This window comes from Moschus berezovskii, chromosome 12 (genome assembly GCF_049115385.1).
Source record: "Moschus berezovskii isolate FMDL1 chromosome 12, NW_MosBer_1.0, whole genome shotgun sequence".
Classification (NCBI taxonomy): domain Eukaryota; kingdom Metazoa; phylum Chordata; class Mammalia; order Artiodactyla; family Moschidae; genus Moschus; species Moschus berezovskii.
Genome location: NC_142471.1, coordinates 26,057,147 through 26,078,037, shown reverse-complemented (window position 1 = coordinate 26,078,037; position 20,891 = coordinate 26,057,147). Strand labels below are relative to the sequence as shown.

The 20,891-nt window shown below is 39.3% G+C and overlaps 1 protein-coding gene and 2 non-coding genes across 3 annotated transcripts; all 3 read right to left on the bottom strand.

Moving 5' to 3' along the window:
- Positions 1-757: 757 nt before the first annotated feature.
- Positions 758-17,158, bottom strand: SRGN (serglycin). The gene is made up of 3 exons (XM_055425582.2): positions 17,002-17,158; positions 6,236-6,380; positions 758-1,651 (listed from the first exon to the last, which is right to left on the bottom strand). The coding sequence occupies exons 1-3, from the start codon at positions 17,072-17,074 to the stop codon at positions 1,420-1,422; spliced, it is 450 nt and encodes a 149-aa protein (XP_055281557.1). The 5' UTR covers positions 17,075-17,158; the 3' UTR covers positions 758-1,419.
- Positions 4,812-4,881, bottom strand: LOC129556048 (small nucleolar RNA U2-30). The gene has a single exon (XR_008685888.1). It is a non-coding gene; the product is annotated as a small nucleolar RNA U2-30 (small nucleolar RNA).
- On the bottom strand, positions 5,005-5,084 carry LOC129556051 (small nucleolar RNA U2-19). The gene has a single exon (XR_008685890.1). It is a non-coding gene; the product is annotated as a small nucleolar RNA U2-19 (small nucleolar RNA).
- Positions 17,159-20,891: the final 3,733 nt, after the last annotated feature.

Genomic DNA, 20,891 nt, shown 5'->3' with positions numbered 1-20,891 from the left:
AAGTTTGAATAATTGCAATGCTCTCTTGTGTGTTTTCTGCATTTGTAGCCAGTGATAGGGTCCTCATTACCAGCCAAGACAGTAGGTGATCCAGCCCCAAAATCTCATTTTAGCAACTGCTTCCTCCCCATCCTAGCACCAACTTTCACAGGTTGGAATCTCCATGGAAGAAACATTGATATGAAAACTAGTGTGCAAAAAGTTTCTAAGGGAGCTCTCTCAGTGGGGATGCAAGAAGCAAGACTAAGTAAGAGAAGAAACTGATCTACAAAGCAGTCCCAACAAAGCCTCAGCCAAATCCTCAGGGAATTCTGAATCTGTGATTTCCCTGCCAAGTTGTTCCAAGTTCAGGGGAGGAATCTGGTATCCATATGCCCACATGGACCAGGCATTGGGTGAAGGCTGCTGTGGGAAGAGGTGTGGCCTTAGGCAAGGTGCATCTCTTCCACAGAGGTTAATTTCAATAAGGTATCAATTCTGAAGAGGGAATCTAGATAGTGCAGGATCCATGACAGACTTTTCAAAACTGGGGGGAACAGGGATGGGTACAGTATAGCCTTCAAGAAGAGGAAGTGTTTGGACAAGAATAGCCCTCTTTCTGTATAATGATTGTTTTCTTCATCTGCTAGTTAATAGGATTTGATTCTAGTTATAAAATTTGGTCTCACCGTAAAATAACTTTACGGTTGATGAGAATCTAGAAACATTTAAACAAAAATAATCCTTTCATGAACAAAAGAGAGCCCAGACAGCGTAACCCTTTGATAATACTTCTTCTTTAATAGACTGTTTGCAAATACATAGATATCCAGGGGAAAAGGTAACACAGCATGAAGTATTTATTGAGGGCACAACTGTGCTTTAATTTAGGTGTTAAGTTTCTAAATGTGGCAGCAATCACACTTCTAAGCAAACAATGTCCACTAGCTCGCAAACACATTTGATGGTGGTATTAGAACATTTAACTTCATACTGTAAAACATGTTAAATACCTCCTCTGTACATTCATGGTATGTTACGTCTGTGTTTTCCACAAAAAAGAGGCATCTCTAGATTTCATAATCAGAGTCAGCCTCATGAAGACTTACATATGAAATAGTGCCTCTCAATTTGTTTCTCAAACTAAATTTTTTTAAAAACAGTATAATTTATTCTTTAAAGCATTTTTATAGATATGGAGAGTCTAGCTAATTTCATAGTGATGTTGTTGAATATGATACATAAGAAACGCAGGTATTTTCCAGGACAACAGGATAGATAAAGGAGGCTTTAACAATCCATGAGAAAAAAAGATGATAAAACTTAAACTTCCTTTTCAGATGTTTTAAATTTTCTAAAAAGCTTTTTGTCCTCAAATTAATCATTTAACCATGGTATACAAAATACATTGCCTGGTGTGAAGATGAGAAACCCTCTCTTTTATATAGTAAAATCCTCTTCTGGTCCATCCTGCCCCAAGTCCTGGTTATATGAGGGAAAATTTCTCTCCCTAGATTTAAAGTTGTAATAAAAAGCATCATTTTCTTCTACTGGTTGGTATTCCTGTTCTATTTCATTTAGGAAGCCACTTCCAGATCCTGCTCCAGAACCTGATCCTGAGACGTCCTCAGAAAGAGGGAAGACTTCATTCAAATTCCTGAAATTCGTCATTCTGAAGACAGAAAAAAGAGGGAAAAAAACCATTAAAGTTTGAGACATAAAAAGATAATCATGAAACATTTTTTTAAGGTAAGAAAGTAAATGTAGCGACTCAGTTGCTGAAATTAGAAGTTAAAAGTTTCCCAGTTATTTAATGCTTTGAAACAAAAAAATAAGTCAGCCTTTCCATATGTTTGCATATACTTAGTGTAACTAACTTGTTGCCTTTATCAGTTCCACATCTGCTCATTGCAGATGGATACAAAATGCTATCACTAACATGGCAATCCTATATTTGGAATTTCTTTTTTTTTTTTTTAACAGAAAAGGTCCCATTTTTACACTTTCTCTCACTCAATAGATAGATGATATTTTTCCTAATTTAAAATTTCTACAAAACTTCTAATAACTTCACAGTACTTCAACAAAGCTCACTCTTAGGCAATTCTTTGTAACAAGTCAAGAATTATATATACCAACATGTTAACATTTCAGTTTGTGTGTGCTCAGTCGCTTAGTCATGTCCAACTCTTTGTGACTCCGTGGACTGTAGTCCACCAGGCTCCTCTGTTCATGGGGGATTCTCCAGGCAAGAATACTGGAGTGGGTTGCCATGCCCTCCATCAGGGGATCTTCTGAACCCAGGGATCGAACCCAGGTCTCCTGCATTGCAGGTGGATTCTTTACAGACTGAGCCACCAGGGAATCCCAGTTTAAATGTTTACAAAGCTTTAAATTCCCTCAGAATTTTTGCCAGTGTGAAGGAAAATAAAAAAGAACTTAAATTGGGAATTCCCTGGTGGTCCAGTGGTTAGGACTCCAAGTTTCACTGCTGAGAGCTCAGGTTCGATATCTGGTCGGGTAACTTGGATCCCACATGCTAAGCAGCCAAAAAAGAAAAAAAGGAAGTGCTTCCACCAAGCACTCTGGGTAGATGGTAGAACCAGAAGGGGTTGAGGAGAGAAGAGGGGTGACAGTAAGCAGAGAAAGGGACAACAGCTGGAGAGGAAGCAGAATCAAAGAGAAGATTTTACCTAAAAGTAAGTGATACTAGAGAATGTCTGCAGACTAATGCTGGCTTAGAGGGTGGACTGCAGAATTAAAGTCCTGGAGAAGGTGCATGAGATAAGATACCCACCACAAGGAAGGTGGCCTTAGAAGCTGCCACAGTCAGAGTCCAATCAGGAAACTTAATCTAAATATTTAAGACAGAGGATTGCTTACACATGAGATGGAAAAGAAGGAAAGCAAAATAAGGAAGAGTGAAGAACTCCAGAGATGAGCAACAGCAAGAAAACACTTCTCTCCCTGGGCTAGAAGGACAGTAGAGGAAGTGGTACTTCCTAAGCCCAGGGACCAGGAGCACTGGTGGAAGCTGAAGTCATGTATGAGCTATTAGCCTTGCCAGAGGTGCCACCAAGGCAGGAATGAGAAGAAACATACTTCTCTCTCCCTGCCACCCATGCTGAGCAGTCTCCCTTCCAGGCATCCCATTGGCCAAACTCAGCCACAGATCTGGGAGTGTGAGAAATGCAGATCACAGGCATCAGTCCCTCATCCCTCCACCCAATACAGAGCAGGGATGGGGAAGGAGAAGAAATGCATCTGAGCGCAAAAGAGTCCGAGACTGACACGGAAGGAGAGGCTGTGCATCCATAGTGACAGGAGTTTCAGAACAGGAAGGAAAGTTACTGGCTGAGAAAAGGGAAGATTTTACAGATTTTTAAAAACTATTTAAAGGTTGTGTTCTACTTATGGCTATTATAAAATATCGACTATATTCCCTGTTGTATAATACATCTTTGTAGATTATTTTATTCATAGTATTTTGCACCTCTTAATCCCTTGCCCCCGTCTTGCCCCTCCCCACTTTCCTCTCCCCATTGGTAGCCACTGGTTTGTACTCCATATCTGTGTATCTCTTTTTTGTTATATTCATGAATTTGTTTTATTTTTTTAGATTCCACATATAAGTAATATACAGTATTTGTCTTTCTCTGGCTTATTTCACTAAGCATAATACCCTCCAAGTCCATCCATGTTGTTACAAATGGGAAAAATCTCTTGGATTTTAATGGCTGAGTAGTATTCCAGTGTGTGTGTCTGTGTGTGTGTGTGTGCACGTGTGTGTGTATCACATCTTCTTCATCCATTCATCTTGTTGATGGGCACTCAGGTTGCTTCCACACTTGGCTATTGTAAATAATGCTGCTGTGAACGTTGGGGTACATATATCTTTTCAACTTAGTATTTTCATTTCCTTTGGATAAATATCTAAGAATGCAGTTGCAGGATTAAATGGTAACTCCCTTTCTAGTTTTCTGAGTTTCCTACAGTGATTGCACCAATTTACATCCCCACTAACAATGTACGGAGTTCTCTTTTCCTACATCCTCACCAATATTTGTTAACTGTGGTCTTTTCGATGACAGCCATTCTGACAGGTGTGAGGTGATATTTTTTGTGGGTTTTAGTTGCATTTCTCTGGTGAATAGTGATGTTGAGCATATTTTCATGTGCATGTTGCCCACTATTCTTTGGGAAAATGTCTATTCAGATCTTCTGCCCATTTTTCAGGTTGTTTATCTTATGATGTTGAGTCATGTGAGCTGTTTATATATTTTAGATATTAACCCCTTATCAGTCATATCATTTGTAAATATTTTCTCCCATTTTAGTAGGTCATCTCTTTGTTTTGTCAATGGTATCCTTTGCTGTGTAAAATCTTTCGTGTTTAGTTAGGTCTGATTTGCTTACTTTTGTTTTTGTTTCCTTTGCCATAAGACACAGATCCAAAAAAATATTGCTACAATTTATGTCAAAGAGTGTGGAGGATTATGGAGATTTGAGGAGGGAAGAAGTATAAAATAGCTGTTTTGGAGGATTTAGGATATTCCTCTAATATTTTAGATTAAATGAATTAGCATTGAAATCCATGACTTAAAATAATGGAGGATGTTGTAACATCAGGTTCAAAGTTTGTACTGGAGAATTCAAACAGAAGCACAGGGTTGCAGAGTTGTATTTTGAGGATGGTGATGATATAATTTCAGTGATGAAGGGGGTTGCCAGTATCCCCAAAGTGATAATAGGCTTACCTGGTTTGGGCACAATAACTTATGTGGCTTTCAGAGGGGTGATTTTCTTTTCTTTATTATTTTTTTCTTTAATTTAGAGCTCAGACCAAGTGTAGAAATCTTTATGGTTATAAAGATATGTAGTGAAACCTTTTCATCATTGCTCAGAACTGATCAGGCTTTTATACACACACACCTGCAGCCAATGCTCACTCACCCACCAGTAAGTCCTCAGTTGCCACTGTTGGCTTTACACACACGTACACATTATTTTAAAGTATTCTTTGCTTCTCAGAATGACAGAGATCATGCATCAGGTAGACTAGGAGATCTTCAGATGCTCAGATTTGGCTATTTTCACCACTGATCTGCTTCATGTTTTAAAAGAGATTTATTTATTGGCTGTGCTGGGTCTTTGTTGCTGTGAGTGGGCTATTCTCTAGTTGCAGCGTGCAGGCTTCTCACTTCAGTGGCTTCTCTTATTGCAAAGCACAGGCTCTAGGGCACATGGGCTCAGCAGTTGTGGCTGACAGGCTTAGTTGCTCTGCGGCATGTGGGATCTCAGTTCCTGGACTAGGGATTGAACCCATGTCCCCTGCATTGGCAGGAGGATTCTTACTGGACCACCAGGGAAGTCCCAGGAGAGTGATTTTCTATTTAAGCCCGAATATTAAAACTTTTATGATAATTCTTTTCATAATATATCTTTGCCGCATATAACTTTAATATTCAGTGAAATAATGGGCTCTAATACAATTCAATTTTTTGTTACTTATGAATTCCTATTGGATCCTTTTTGCAAGTATAAGGCAGGTTTTATTTGATCAAGAAGAGGTATGGCTTTCTTTTTTATGAGTCATGGCCACTTATTCTTCCTTCCCCTAATTTCTTTTTTTATCACTACTATCTAAACAGAACATTTTTATCACCCCTCAAAAATTCTGTACCTAGTGGCAGTCACTCTTTATTCCCACCTCCCCCACAGCCCTTAACAATCACTCTATTTTCTGTCTCTATGGATTTTGCCTATTTCTGTACACTTCATATAAATGGAATCATATAATATGTAGCTTTTGATGTCTGGTTTCCTTCACTTTGCGTAATGTTTTCCAGATTCAGCAATGTTGCAGCATTTATCAGTACTTCTTTCTTATGGTCAAGTAATATTACACTTTATATATATATCACATTTTGTTTATCCATTCAGGTGATAGACTCCTACTGGATTTTAATATATAATGTGCTCTATTTACAGTAATAAAATAATGTTCAATTATTTTCAATACCTACTGGTGAAAAGTATTCAATTTTTGTTTCTGCCACCAGAAAAAGACCTTGCGAAAGTTTGAGTCATGTATTCTTGTGCATCTCATATACCAGTAAACACACTGCAGTTTTTCCCTGTACTAACTGAACCATGGAAGCAAGAGCCTAAAGAAAACACTCTGGGCAACCCTTCTACCTCCATGCCAAGATCTCAACAGAGGTTGACAAAAGTAAAATCAAGAAAGTCCACTTACAAGAAACGGTCAGTCCCTGGAGGTGGGATTCTGCTGGATTCACCTGGTAGATCAAACAATGTTCCCTTCTCTTCAATGCAGTTTGCAGAATTACTGTCAGGACTGCAGCGTACCCTCTGGTACCTGGCTCTCTGCACAGGAGAACCTGCCCAAACAAGGAAACCTCATGGTCAATAAGTATCTCTTACACAGCTTCTAATCATGCTTTCCCTAAGAAATTTTTAATTAAATCGATTTTAAATTTGGTAGGTAAGGTGTGGACAGGTTTTATGACCATTAATATAACAGGAGCACCCACTGTTTCCCAGCCTTTTATACATAGTTTATCCTTCTCACACTACACCTGTGCAAAGTAGCCTAGAGTTTAACATTAGAATAGGCTTTGGCAGTTAGCTGCCTCTGCTACTGGTGACCTGTGAAACCTTCACTTCCCCAAGTACCCACCAGAAAACTCAGGTACCAAGAGTGTCTCTTTCAAATAAGCTGGTCACAAAAATTAAATGAGAAAATGCATGTTAAGATCTTAACATAGTGCCAGGCACACAGTAAATAAACACCTAATAATATTAACTATTATTGTCTCTGTACTATTATTTCCATTTTATACAAAGGAAAACTGAGGCTGCACAGGTACTAAGCACCCAGAATTCAACCTTCTATCTGACCCCGAAGTCTGCTTCTTCTGATAGAGAAGAGTCAAATTATGTTCAGAAAGGTTAAGAAATGTACCAAATAGTCCTGAGATATTACAGAACCCTAGTTCTTTGGGGCCATGTGGTATTCTTGAGAATGAAAAGCAGATTAAAAACTTAATCTCTTTCTTTGGCCTCACATCTAGTCAGAGATTTCAAAAGTCAAGGCTCTTCTGTTCACCAAAGCTGGGCTTTCACAGCCTCTTTTAATTTCTACATAAAAGGCTCTATATCCTGTGTTAAGAGGTTATATAGGAGATCACTTATTAATTTACGAAATTAATTTCATTCCTCAGTTTAGCAAGGATGGAGCCCTGGTGGTGAGAAATACTTCACTACCCTGCCAAAGGATCGTCTCCTCCCCACCTCAAGTACATATTTGATTCAAGTACAAGTACAGCTAATCATCAGCTAACACGAAGGAGCACATCTAAAACTCCTGAAAAGCAGAAAAGGAGATTTTGTTAGGGACACCACTGACTAAAGATACCTTGTCCTGGCCAAGCACAATCGTAACCACTTGTTCGAGTTATCTATCATACAATAGGAGGTCCTGGTAAAGAATGCAGACTAACAAGCTACCACCTGGAAGCATTTGGGGAAGGTCAAAAGGGAAGAGATGACAGTCCATATGTCCTACAAACCTCCCAGAATCCTCCTCACTAGAATCCATCTTGACTGAGTGATGTGCATGCTACCAGGAAGGACCCTGAGTCAGAATAACTAGCCAGAGACAACCTGAAAATTAACCCCATTACCATAAAACCTGAGACTGCGAATTACATGGAAGAGCAGTTCTCCTGGGTGCCCTCCCCTGCTGCTCTCTGCCTGGGTGTCCCTTCCCATAAAGTCTCTTGCTTTCTCGGTACATGTGTCTTCTTGGACAATTTACTTCTGAGCGTTAGACAAGAATCCACTCTCAGGCCATGGAAGGGGTCCCCCTTCCTGCAAGAGTTTTAAAGCTCAGTACACTATTGTTCTGTACGGATTGAGATGCAACTGGTAACACATATTTAAGAGAACAAAATAAAATGAAGAACAGTGTTGTGGATAATCACCGCAATATTTTTTGCAGTACCAAAGACTATAAAATCAAATGTCAATGAATTAAGGTGCTGCCTACAATACTATGCAGCTATTAAAAGAATGTGGCAGTTCTCTGGGTACTGATATAGAATAATCTCCAAGTGTGTGTGTATACATAGTACATATATGTATATGTGTGTGTGTGTGTGAGTGTGTGTGTGTGTGTGTGTGAGTGTGTGTGTGTGTGTGTGAGTGTGTGTGTGTGTGTGTGTGTATATATATATATATATATATTTGGCCATGCTATGTGGCTTGCAAGAATTTAGTTCCCCGAACAGAGATTTGAACATGTCCTCAGTAGTTAAAGCATGGAGTCTTAACCACTGGACTTCTAGGGAATTCCCTCCAAGGTTAAAGAAAGTAAAGAACACTATGCATTGTGTGTTACCATTTGTGTGTGTTGTGGTTTTTTGGAATTTATTTACATACAAGCTTACATGCACAGAACACCTCTTAAAAGATACACAACAAATCAACCATCTTGGTGGAGGGAATTAGTGACTAGAAGAGAGTGGAAGGAAGAACATTGACTTTTCACTGCGTATCATTTTGAACTTTTAGATTCTTGAGTTATATTTATGTATTATCTTTTAACTGATATGCAGAGTACATCATGAGAAACGCTGGGCTGGAAGAAGCACAAGCTGGAATCAAGATTGCTGGGAGAAATATCAATAACCTCAGATATGCAGATGACACCACCCTTATGGCAGAAAGTGAAGAGGAACTAAAAAGCCTCTTGATGAAAGTGAAAGAGGAGAGTGAAAAGGTTGGCTTGAAGCTCAACATTCAGAAAACTAAGATCATGGCATCTGGTCCCATCACCTCATGGGAAATAGATGGGGAAACAGTGGAAAAGTATCAGACTTTATTTTGGGGGGCTCCAAAATCACTGCAGATGCTGATTGCAGCCATGAAATTAAAAGACGCTTACTCCTTGGAAGGAAAGTTATGACCAACCTAGATAGCATATTAAAAAGCAGAGACATTACTTTGTCAACAAAGGTCCGTCTAGTGAAGGCTATGGTTTTTCCAGTGGTCATGTATGGATGTGAGAGTTGGACTGTGAAGAAAGCTGATCGCCGAAGAATTGATGCTTTTGAACTCTGGTGCTGGAGAAGACTCTTGAGACTCCCTTAGACTGCCAGGAGATCCAACCAGTCCATTCTAAAGGAGATCAATCCTGGGTGTTCATTGGAAGGACTGATGCTAAAGCTGAAACTCCAATACTTTGGCCACCTCATGCGACGAGTTGACTCACTGGAAAAGACTCTGATGCTGGGAGGGATTGGGGGGAGGAGGAGAAGGGGACGACAGAGGATGAGATGACTGGATGGCATCACCTACTCTGTGGACATGAGTCTGAGTGAACTCGGGAGTTGGTGATGGACAGGGAGGCCTGGTGTTCTGTGATTCATGGGTCGCAAAGAGTCAGACACGACTGAGTGACTGAACTGAACTGATTATCTTTCAAATTTAATTATTTTTATTTTTAATAGCTTTATTAAGGTGGATTTGACATTCAATAAGCTGTGCATATTTAAAGTGTACAATTTAATATTTTGACAAGTGGATACAGCATGGAACCATCACCACAATCAAGGGTATGAACATACCCAACATCCCCCAGAGTTTTCTTGTGCCCCTCTGTGACCCTGCCCTTCTCCTGACTCCCCCCAACCCCCCTCAATCATCAGTCTGCTTTCTGTCATTATAAATTAGTTTGCATTTTCTAGATTTTGTGTAAATGGACTCATACAGCTACTTGTCAAAAATTTTCTGACTTTAGCTCTGGGTCTAGAGGGCTCTCTACCTTTTATAGTACTCTCTCCTAAAAGTGGAGAGTCTATTTAGATATTCCTTAAAACTTTGAAAATTGTAGCAAACAAAGAGAAAAAATGTTATTCCTAATCTCATTATCCAAACCCCTGCTGCTGCTGCTGCTGCTAAGTCACTTCAGTCGTGTCCGACTCAGTGTGACCCCATAGACGGCAGCCCACCAGGCTCCCCCGTCCCTGGGATTCTCCAGGCAAGAACACTGGAGTTTTTTCCCTTCTGAGTGTCCGTATTTCTCAGAGAGTATGCACAACTTGTTTCCCTTCTCAGTTATCAGAGGTTGAAAAGTGGAGCCTCTACCAAGGTCATATTCACTTCATATCTCAATGGGATGGCCAAAGACTTTGTTCCTAAAAGACTGCAGACCCACAGAATTTTGCAAAATGTTCTCTTTCCTTATGAACCAATTATGTGCTAAGGGTCGGACACGACTGAGCGACTTCACTTTCACTTTTCACTTTTCACTTTCACACATTGGAGAAGGAAATGGCAACCCACTCCAGTGTTCTTGCCTGGAGAATCCCGTCTATGGGGTCGCACAGAGTCGGACACGACTGAAGTGACTTAGCAGCAGCATATTCAATTTTGTCCTAGTTAGTATTCCTGATTAATTTTATAAATACAGCTTTGTTATGTTTCATTAAGATATACACATATATGAAGGGGAATATATAAACAATTCATGATGCTCTTCACCCTAGTATTATTTAAAATAGGAAAACAGTAAATAACTAATCAAAACAAGGGAAAACACTGAGAAGAATTATGAGGCATTAATATGAGAGAACATTAACCAAATGGGAAAAAAGTAGTAGCTATGGAAAAGACTACATAGCATCATAGGAAAATTTATATTAAAAAATGAGTTAAAAACAGCAGAATGCCATTCTATGCATAATAGTTGTTAATGCAACTACATATATAGATATGGGTGATAGGAGGAAATACACAGAAATAGCTATAGTGGTAGGCTCTGGTGATTTTTTTTTCTCACTTTGTTTTCTAAATTACTGTAATAAACAATATTCTTTTAAAATATAAGCAAAGCAAAGACTCTAATGTAGAAAGTAAATGTTCTCCCATTGTTTTCCTTCTTTCTGTCTTGCTTTCACTTTTTTCTTTCTTTTAGGACTACTGCTGTCATACTCTTCCCCATAGTTTCTGAATACAGCTTACAAATTTCCGGTCTGGGACACTAGTCATCCAGAATGGGTTAGCTTTGTCGCCGCTTAGAAGCTGAAGGTAAGGTTGCCAGATGACATCACAGTGGCCGACCCTTACTAGCTATGTAACTGTAACCTCCCTGTACCTCAGTTTCCTCATCCATAAAATGGGGACAGTAATGGACCTAATAATAAGATACAAATATTAGGTTCTTAGAACAGTACCTAGCACCATGGTCAGAGCCCTTTAAATGCTAGTTTCTGTGAAGAAGAGGATAACAATGACCTATTGACCTATCTCTGATAGAGATAAAAACCAAATTTAAATTCCTGTCCCACCATTGAGCACCTCTCTGCTTCTCAATTTCTCATCTTTGAAATGGGAATAATAGTATCCCAAAGAGTTCCTGGTAGCTCAGCTGGTAAAGAATCCGCCTGCAATGCAGGAGACTCAGGTTTGATTCCTGGGTTGGGAAGATCCACTGGAGAAGGGATAGGCTATCCACTCCAGTATTCTTGGGCTTCCCTGGTGGCTCAGCTGGTAAAGAAACTGCCTGAAGTGCAGGAGACCTGGCTTTTACCCCTGGGTTGGGAAGATCCCCTGGAAAAGGGAAAGGCTACCCACTCCAGTATTCTGGCCTGGAGAATTCCATGGACTGATTGTATAGTTTATGGGGTCGCAAAGAGTCAGACAGGACTGAGCAACTTTCACTTTCAAAGAGTTCCAGTTTAAACAAGATAAAAGTATGTGACACATCTAGCACAAGCCTTTGTGTACAGTAAGTATTTAATACATTTTAGCTCTTTTTCCCTCTCTGATTCTTTCTTGAAGTTTGGCATCTAATGAATTGCTGCTTAGAAACTTCATCATGTGAAGTCGGATGAAAATTCAACATCTGCTCCAGCAGAGGGCAATGTCTTCACACCCTATGCCATCTAGACCAGTGCAGTCCAATAGACACAAGAGGAACCATCCGTACATGTCTGAATTTTTCAATATTAGGACAGTCATATTTTAAAAAGTAAAAAAGAAATAAGTGACCTTAATTTTAAAACATTTTTCTTAAACCAATATATCCAATAAGCAATGTAAGTTATTAATGGATATTTTATACTTTTTTTCATACTAGGATTTTAAATCTGGTGTGCATTTTGCACTTACACCAGGTCTGTTTGGACTTGCCCCATTTCACACATTTCAAGCACTTAGTAGCCACAAGAGGCTCTTGGCCACCATTTTGGATAGAGCAGGTCTAGACATTCTCCTCTACTGCCATTGATGACTGAGTATCAAACCAAGAAAGTGCCTGCATAGACAGGAAGTTAAACAGAAAAGTAAAACTAATAGTTTATGAAGAAGCATCCAAGTGAAAGATCGTATCTTTTCACTAGTGTAAAAAACACAACTTTGATAGAAAACTAAAATACAAATTCTTTCTAGAGTTTAGCATCTCAGCTTTTAAAATTTATAACGAGTTTATTTTTTGGAGAGAGAGAGAATGTGAAAATTCTCTTTAAGGCAAGACATTTCTTTCCAACTTTTATTATTATTAGCTGCACGGCACAGCACGTGGGATCTTAGTTCCCTGAACAGGGATCGAACCCACACCCCATGAACTGGAAGTGTGGAGTCTTAACCACTGGACTGCCAGGGAAGTCCCCAAGAGGGATTTCCTTTTTTGCGTAATGAAAATGTTCTAAAATTGACTATGGTGATGGTTGCGCATATCTGTGAATATACTAAAAAACCATTGATGTACACATTAAATGGGTGAATTGTATGGTGCATGAACTCTATCTCAATAAAGATGTTCCAAAATTCATAAGAAATCAAAAGTAGAAGTCCATCTTCCCCTCAAAAATGTTTATCTAATTTGAGATTAGGGCTTCCCTGGTGGTTCAACAGTAAAGAATCCTACAATGCAGGAGACATGGGTTTGATCCCTGGGTCAGAATGATCCTCTGGAGAAGGAAATGACTACCCACTCCAGTATTCTTGCCTGGGAAATCCTATGGACAGAGGAGCCTGGCAGACTACAGTCCATGGGGTTGCAAAGAATCAGACACGACTTAGCGACTAACAACAACTTGAGACTGATGATTTTACTTCATTTGTTTTAATTTTAAAAAGTTTTATTGGTATTTAACATATTTAACCCAGCACACAATTCAGTCTTCTAATATGTAAATTTCAGTGGGTTTTTTTTAGCATATTCATAGGTATGTGCACAAATTTAGAACAATTTTATCATCACAGAGAAATCCTGTCCTTTAGCTATCCAACTCCTGTATCTTATACGTCTCATCCCTAAGTAACCAGTAATCAATCTACCTTTTGTCTCTGTATTTTTTACCAAATTGGACATTTTATATAAATAAAATAATATGAGGTAGGTTGTGTTTTTTTTTTAAGTATAACTGACCTATAACACTATATTTGTTTCAGATGCATAACATAGTGATCCTCCATTATTATACATTACAAAATGATTAACACAGACTGGGGATCTTAAATCTGCTTTAAAATAAAGAACGTGGTTACAGATACCAAGTTCCTGATATATTTATTCAAGAGTGTTGGGAGGATGTGAAAATTCAACAGTTCCAGTCCCCCAATGTGTGGGAGTATCTTGATTCTCTTTTGCTTGAGAGAAGTGTCTTGTGATTACTGTAATTTAAAAAATAAGAGGAAACATGCTCATGGACAGAAAAATGATCTTCCTAAGAGGTCCCCCTTACAGATCTCCTGGTTAGTTCTGTAGTGGATTCAAGGAAGAATAATGCTTTTTATTTGGAATCACTCCCCTCACTGCCTACCCCGTCCTTTCTCTCTGTGTCTCTCTTTCACACATACACAGAGTCTACCAGTTCTACTTTAGCAAAACACTTTCTATGAATAAACATTACCATTTATAAAAATAAACCTCTGACACTGGGCGAATAACTTACCCCAGTAATCTCTCTGTATCTTTTTATATTGCAGTATCAATATTTCCCCAGCGTCATCACAGTTTACTAATTTCCTATTCTTAATGGAGACTTGCTGCGGGTTTGTTAGAAAAACTTTAAAATTGCCATGTTAGGGGAGAAAAAAGACCATTTTCATTCATTGTTTAGTGGCATACAGACAGACATCACTATCTAAGTTGGAGCTGCCTCCTACTGGCCAATCAGTTGCACAAGATTCCTCACCCTTGGGTGGTTTGACAAGCTATAAAAAGTTCCAAGTTTACTTTCAATTTCTCCCTCTCTGTCCCTCAACTCAGTGGTTTCTGTAGTAAGAGCTGTAGTCAAAGCAAGGTTGTTTTAAATAAAGACAATCTCTACTCCACCTAGAAAACAGCTAAATTGCAGTAGAAAGTTAATTTGAACTTGAAATCAGGTGACCAGCTCTGCCATTAATTAGTTGTAATGGGCCTAGGGCAAGTCTCATGCATTTTTTGCAAGAGGTTGATGTAAAGAGGAAATGAGATAAAGAATGTAAGATCCAGTTTTCTTCCCTATAAATTGGTATTAATTCCTCCTCATAGGGAATATGATGACCATTTACCTGAGAATGGATGCTAAATCACTTTACAATTGAACAGGAGTGAACACTGGTGGAATCAATATTATTATTGTGATCTCAGAGGCAGTGTAAAATGGACAAAGAGTCTGGCAATGACCCCCCAGCTACACCTGCTCATGGATTTTCCATTTTCCTTCTTTATGGGCATCTTTGGAAAGAGAGTTAATAAAAGAATTTGGGATTCATAGGCCTCATCAGTAATCTCCTGGAGCTCTACATTAAATTGATTAGCCATCTGTCCTCTCCAGGGTCTCCCACACCTTGCCAAACTTCCGTCTCTTTGCACTTGGTAGATGGGCTTTTATAGCATGTTTTTATTTCAGCTTCACTTATAGTCACTGATGTGGGCTGAATTGTGTCACTCCAGCTCAATGTATTGAAGTGCTAACCCCTAGTACCTCAGAATAGGACTGTATTTGGAGATAGGGACTTAAAAGAGATAATTAAGATATGAGTTTACACTGATGAGCCCTAATCCAGTATGGTTGTTGTCCTTCTAAGAAGAGAAGACCAGGACACAGAAACACACAAAGGACCATGTGAAGAAAGCGATAAGATGGCTATCTACAAGCCGGGGAGAAGAGCTTCAGGATGAAACTAATCCGGCCAACACCCTGATCTTGGACTTCTGGTCTCCAGAACTGTAAGGAAATAAATTCCTGTTGTTTAAGCCACCCAGCCTGTGGTACTATGTTATGGCCGCCCTAGCAAATTAATACAGTAACCTGAGATGTTTTGTTTCAGTAAAAGCAAGCCAAAAGCCTAGTGGATTTGATCATTCAGTTAAATCAATGGGTTAAGAAAAAAAATTATTTTTTAGTGGGGAAAGAGTGCTACAAAATCATATCTGGCATCACATGGAATATTATGAAATAGAGACCTCTTTGCAGCCTTGAGTGGATGTCACGCGCACACACACACAGAGTCAGTGGGTGGGCGTCTATTTCCCTTACTCAAATGTGGGCACAAACCCTTAATTCCAATACCGACTGCACTTCTCCTTTGGAAACTCCCTCGTTTTTCAGTCTATTCATTCTCTCATTTTTGGTTCCCTTCCCAACACAGAGCAAAACGTACCTAGTGATGACATAAATACTAGTACTTTATAAAATTTTATAATGGTTTCTTCACTACTTTCTGGAAAATACCTATTATATAAAGAACACTTTTGTTTTAATTTTAGTTTTCCCTATTGAATCTTAGTGGGAAATGTGACATTTCTGGGAGATTTTGAAGATGTAAAGATTCATCGAGCTCTGGTCAGAGTAGACCCAACACCAACAGGTCACTCAGGCCTGTTCTACAAACATGGACTTGACTGCCTGGATCTTGTCAGAACACATTAGGGAATTATTTCATTGGCTGAAGGTTTCCCTGAAAGACTGGAGTAAAGCCTGTTCATTATAATCAATAATATTTTATCCTTTAAAAAAATAAATAGATTAATGGGAAGGTTTCATCAACATTATTTGCTGGTTTTTCTTCAATAATCGCATAACAAAAAGAAAGTGATTTTAAAAATTTCCAATATATAATGAATGTATCTGAGGTTATGTGTACAATTTCATTTCCACCAGAAGTAAAAATAAGACAACTATAAGTCACTTCGAAGAAACGTATCTAGGATATGTGCATCGCTATGATTCAATATTTCCTTTACGATTTGGAGGAACTTAGTGTTTTTCTACTATAAATTCTCCCATCTACTTATCAGGCCATGACTATAATCCCTTATTTACCAAAGGAGAAGAAACTGTGTTTTTCTTACAAACTGATCATTTTCATTTTCTTAGTCATTAAAGGTTTTAAGTTGTTTCATTCTGACTAAACAATCCTAAATGATAGACCTAAAAAGAATTTTCCAAATATGCTATTTCTCTGAGCAACGACACAATTACTAAAATTCTTTGGCCTTTCTTTAAAATCTGAGAGGGTATTCATTAGCTATGTCTAAACATAACTGAATTTTCACTAAGAACCAGGTTTAAAAAAGGAGAAAAATACAAGCAAATTTACTCTGATTTTAAAAATAGTATTTCTCACTGTCAAAATAATTATGACATCACTAATTATTAAAACTTGGGATAGATGTGGGCACTTAGAGGTAAAACATTTTCTCTATTCCTTTCTTGAGCCTTTAAAAACTTGTAAGCCATTTTCACCTGACAATAAAATAATACGTTTCAATTATTTTAAGAACTTACAAGACCATAGATACCTCAGAGTTTAACTTTTTTTTTTGGTACCAAACTTAACCAACTTCACTCTAAGGAGTTCAGCTACCCCAAATTCTTTATTTTTTTTTCTTGGCCTACTTTCCCATAATATACTATATTCTATATCTTAGAGTGAATATAATCATTTGTGTGGACCCTGGGGCATACAAGAAGATTACAAGGTGACAAGATTACTGGATCTTACCTTGAACTGAAGATGAAATCAGGATGAAGGCAAGAACCAGAACAAGCCTAGTGCACTGGAGGAGCACCTGCATGGTGACCAACTTGCTTCAGCTCCGCCACCCGCACACCAACCTCAGAACAGGGAAGTGTAGCCGGGTGCTCTCTGTCCCTTTTAGAAAAGGTTCCAAAACCTCAAACCCTGCCCAGAACACACGTCACAGTTTCCTGAACAAATAGAAAGAGATCCACATCAACCCCAGAAAGATTTAGAAAAAAAAGAAAAAGGCAGCAAAATAACTATTCATACCCGTTATGAAACTGCAGTGAACTCTCCCCAGGTCTGCTTTCTCAAAAGTTTTGTTGTTTGCCACTTGCCTGTAGAAATTTTTTCCCACTGAAACAGTAGAATCAGCATTCAGGACACTTTGTTTTTTCTTTCTTCAGGTAACAATCTAAACACAAGTTTGTTAGCCCACTGCACAGCTGATGAGATAAGGGGGTTGGATGCTGCCTTTTCATCACTGAGGCCCTTCAACATAAAATATTCTTGATTTTATTTTTCATCAGGAGTAGCATAACTCACAGAGCCAAGCATAACAAGTGAAACTTCAAAGCTGAGTTCTAATCAACAAGAAAGTCTTGTTGGATTTCAGATAACTGGTTTCTTCTTATCAGATTCAGTTTTTCCCACTGGACCACCAGCTCTCCCTCTGCCTCAAGAATCTAGTGAGGATTTTTGGATATGAAGAACTGGGTAAAAAACAAAAATGATTTTGCAGTCCTCTGCTCCTTCACACCAAGCATTTCTTATGATTTGATTCCATTTATACTCTGTTTTTTTTTTTTTCTTCCTGGTAAAAATTTTCAACTCGACTTTCAGGTGCTCTGGCCTTGAATAAGCCAGAAATCAGAAACAAGGGAAGGTTGTCCTGTCAGTGGGCTGCTGGACCTCAGACAGAACAAAGTAAAAGAATAGCATCTCCCCCACATCCTGGGGATCATATGCCGACTGAAGCCTGAGGAACGTGAGGTACAGGCTCCATAATAAAGTCACATAATAAACACAACAGTTTATCACACACTCTTGCCCTTGAAACATACCCTCTCTCCATTTCAACATGTCTAACCCTGCAAGGCCCACTTTCCATTTTCATCCTCCCTCTGGCCTGTCCTTTGACAGGAGGGAGGAGTTTCCCTTCCCTTGTTCTTGGCTTCCTGCTGATTCCTTTACCATTTCCTGCCAAGGACGGGCCTCAGACTAATCGCTGAGCAGCTGTGGTGCAAGTCCACAAAGGCTGCAAAGCATGCACATTTTGATCCTCCTCAGAACCAGCTGGAAATGTGTCCAGGGACGACTCCTAGTAATCAACCCCCAGACTCTCAAATCCAGTGAGTTCTCCACCATGGAATACTGGTTTCAGATTGAAACAACAACCCTCATCTTTGGCTCCTTTTAATCCTATCTTCCAATTTAAAACCCTGGCACCAAAACAATAATCCCTGTCAATAGCTTAAATAAGTCCCCTTTCAGTAAGTTCTCAGATCTGATTAGAGCTTGTGCTTTAAAATGGTAATTTTGGAGCCTTTTTCCACTTGAGCATTTTTTTTATTCTCTAGGTTTTAGTGATTTTTTTTTTTTTTAAGTATTCACAATATTCATTAGCATTTGCTCTGTTTCTGCTACACAGACAACCAAGTTTCTTTTTCCAAATAATCTTCCTCTGGCTTCATTTCCCTAGTCCTCTTCAAGCTGTGCAGGAGCAGGACACATGCCTGCAGAAGCCACAAGTCCTGGGTCTGAGCTCACTTACCAGATGAGGGATGCTGGGCCACATACTCCTTGCATGCCCATCATTCTAGTTTTAAGGATGGTGTGGGACACCAATGAGGGGGCACCCATGAGCGCTCATGACTGTGAGAGTCGTGTTGGCGGTGGTCCTGTGGATTGGGTATGGTCTTCTTGCCCAAAGTGTCCTCCATTAGTCAAAAAGGACCCCTATCCTTCCCTAAACCTCAACCTCTACAAAAGACGAATTCCATTTCAGATTTAACCCTTCATTCACCAGGCAACCTTTTTTTTTTTTTTAAATAGAGTTCTTCTTTTTAATGTTTATTTATTTATTTTGACCGTGCTGGGTCTTTGTTGCTGTGAGGGCTTTTCTCTCATTGCAGCGAGCGGGTGCTACTCTTCGTTGCAGCACACAAGCTTCTTTCTCATTGCAGTGGCTTCTCTTGCAGAGCACAGGCTCTCAGCATGCGGGTTCAGTAGTTGCAGCACACAGGCTGCCCTGCGGCATTTGGCATCTTCCCCAGTAAACCTTGAACCCGAACCCGTGGTCTCTTGCATTAGCAAGCAGATTCTTTATCACTGAGCCACCAGGGGAGCCCCTCACCAGACAACCTTAAATGCATCTACTTCAGGCAAAATGCTCCAGAGATTAAAAAAAAATTATAGAAATTAGATAGTGTGTTTGAAATGAATTCTTCTCAGTTAGTAGATGTTATTCTTAAAAGTATTCAACAGCAGGGAACAACGACAGAAGCAAGGAGACGCGAAACGGAATACAGGTTTTCTGGTAGCAGCACTAAAAATGAGTAACCTAAGGAGGGCTCCCCGGAGAAGGCAATGGCAGCCCACTCCAGTACTCTTGCCTGGAAAATCCCATGGACAGAGAAGCCTGGTAGGCTGCAGTCCATGGGGTCGCTAACAGTCGGACATGACTGAGCGACTTCACTTTTTTACTTGATTCACCTGTGAAATGAGTATCTTTATGCCTTAAGAGTCATCCTGGAACAGTTCCTTGCTGTCTTAAAGTTTAACTACCCCCCACCCCATTCCAGAGCAATATAAACACTATCTTTCACTAGCTATTGGTATCTGGGTGGTCTTTGGAAAAGGGGAGTCTGTTTGGAGCACTTGAACTTTCCCAGCGTCACAACTCAGCAGAACACTTGTTATGACAAAGTGATGCTGTTTTAAGACAAATTGAGGTTGTCAGAGGAGATACTGAAGGCAGAGAAAACTGTCGCCAGGGACAGCTCCAGGGCTCAGTTCTTTTAAAAAAACTCCAAGTTAAAGATTCTGCCGCTCAGCAGCCTCTGGGACTTTCTTGACTCTTCACTGAGAAGGTCTTGACTCTGAACTGGGCACTCCCGCCAGCCAAGAAAACAGGAAATAGATACTGTACCAAGTCTGTATTATGTTTCTGGAGGATAAAAGAATGATTTTTCCATGAACTTTTGATTTCTAGAACTGGAAGAGAGCTTAGAAATCACCTACTTCACCCACTCAGGTGGGAAAAGCACAAGTCCAGAAAGGTTATGTGACTTGCAGCTAGTCACACAGCTGGTAAGTGTCAATACCAGGTCAGAACTCAGATTTCCTACTTCATAGTCCAGTGACAGAACAAGGAAGCAACAAGATTAACATTTGTAATCATCAAGAGTCTTCCTTTTAGTCTTTTTAGTATTTAGAGGTATGTACTGAAATATTCCTGTTTAGAATGATAAAATGACTGGGATTTGTTTCTAAATAATCCAGTTTGAGGAGAGGGGATAAGAGAGGTAGATCAGTGGGCTGATGATTGCTGAAGATGAGCAATGGGAAAAGTGGGGGCTCATTATACTAGTCTCCCTACCGTAAAATGTTTTTAGAATTTCCATAATAAAACACCTTTTAAAAAATCAATCTTTTAAAAAGGTGTCTTTATCTTTTTGGAATCCACATAAATAATAAAACATCTCCTGAGTAACAATAGGGCTTTGCAGAAAAAAAAATCTTTTCTTTAAAACGCATATTTTTATTCTTAGATCTCCGTCATCATTTGAATTTCCTATTCTTTCAGTTCCACTCTCATTCCCCCCTCCCCTCACTTCAGTGCATGGGGAGACCGTAGCTAAGACAGAAAA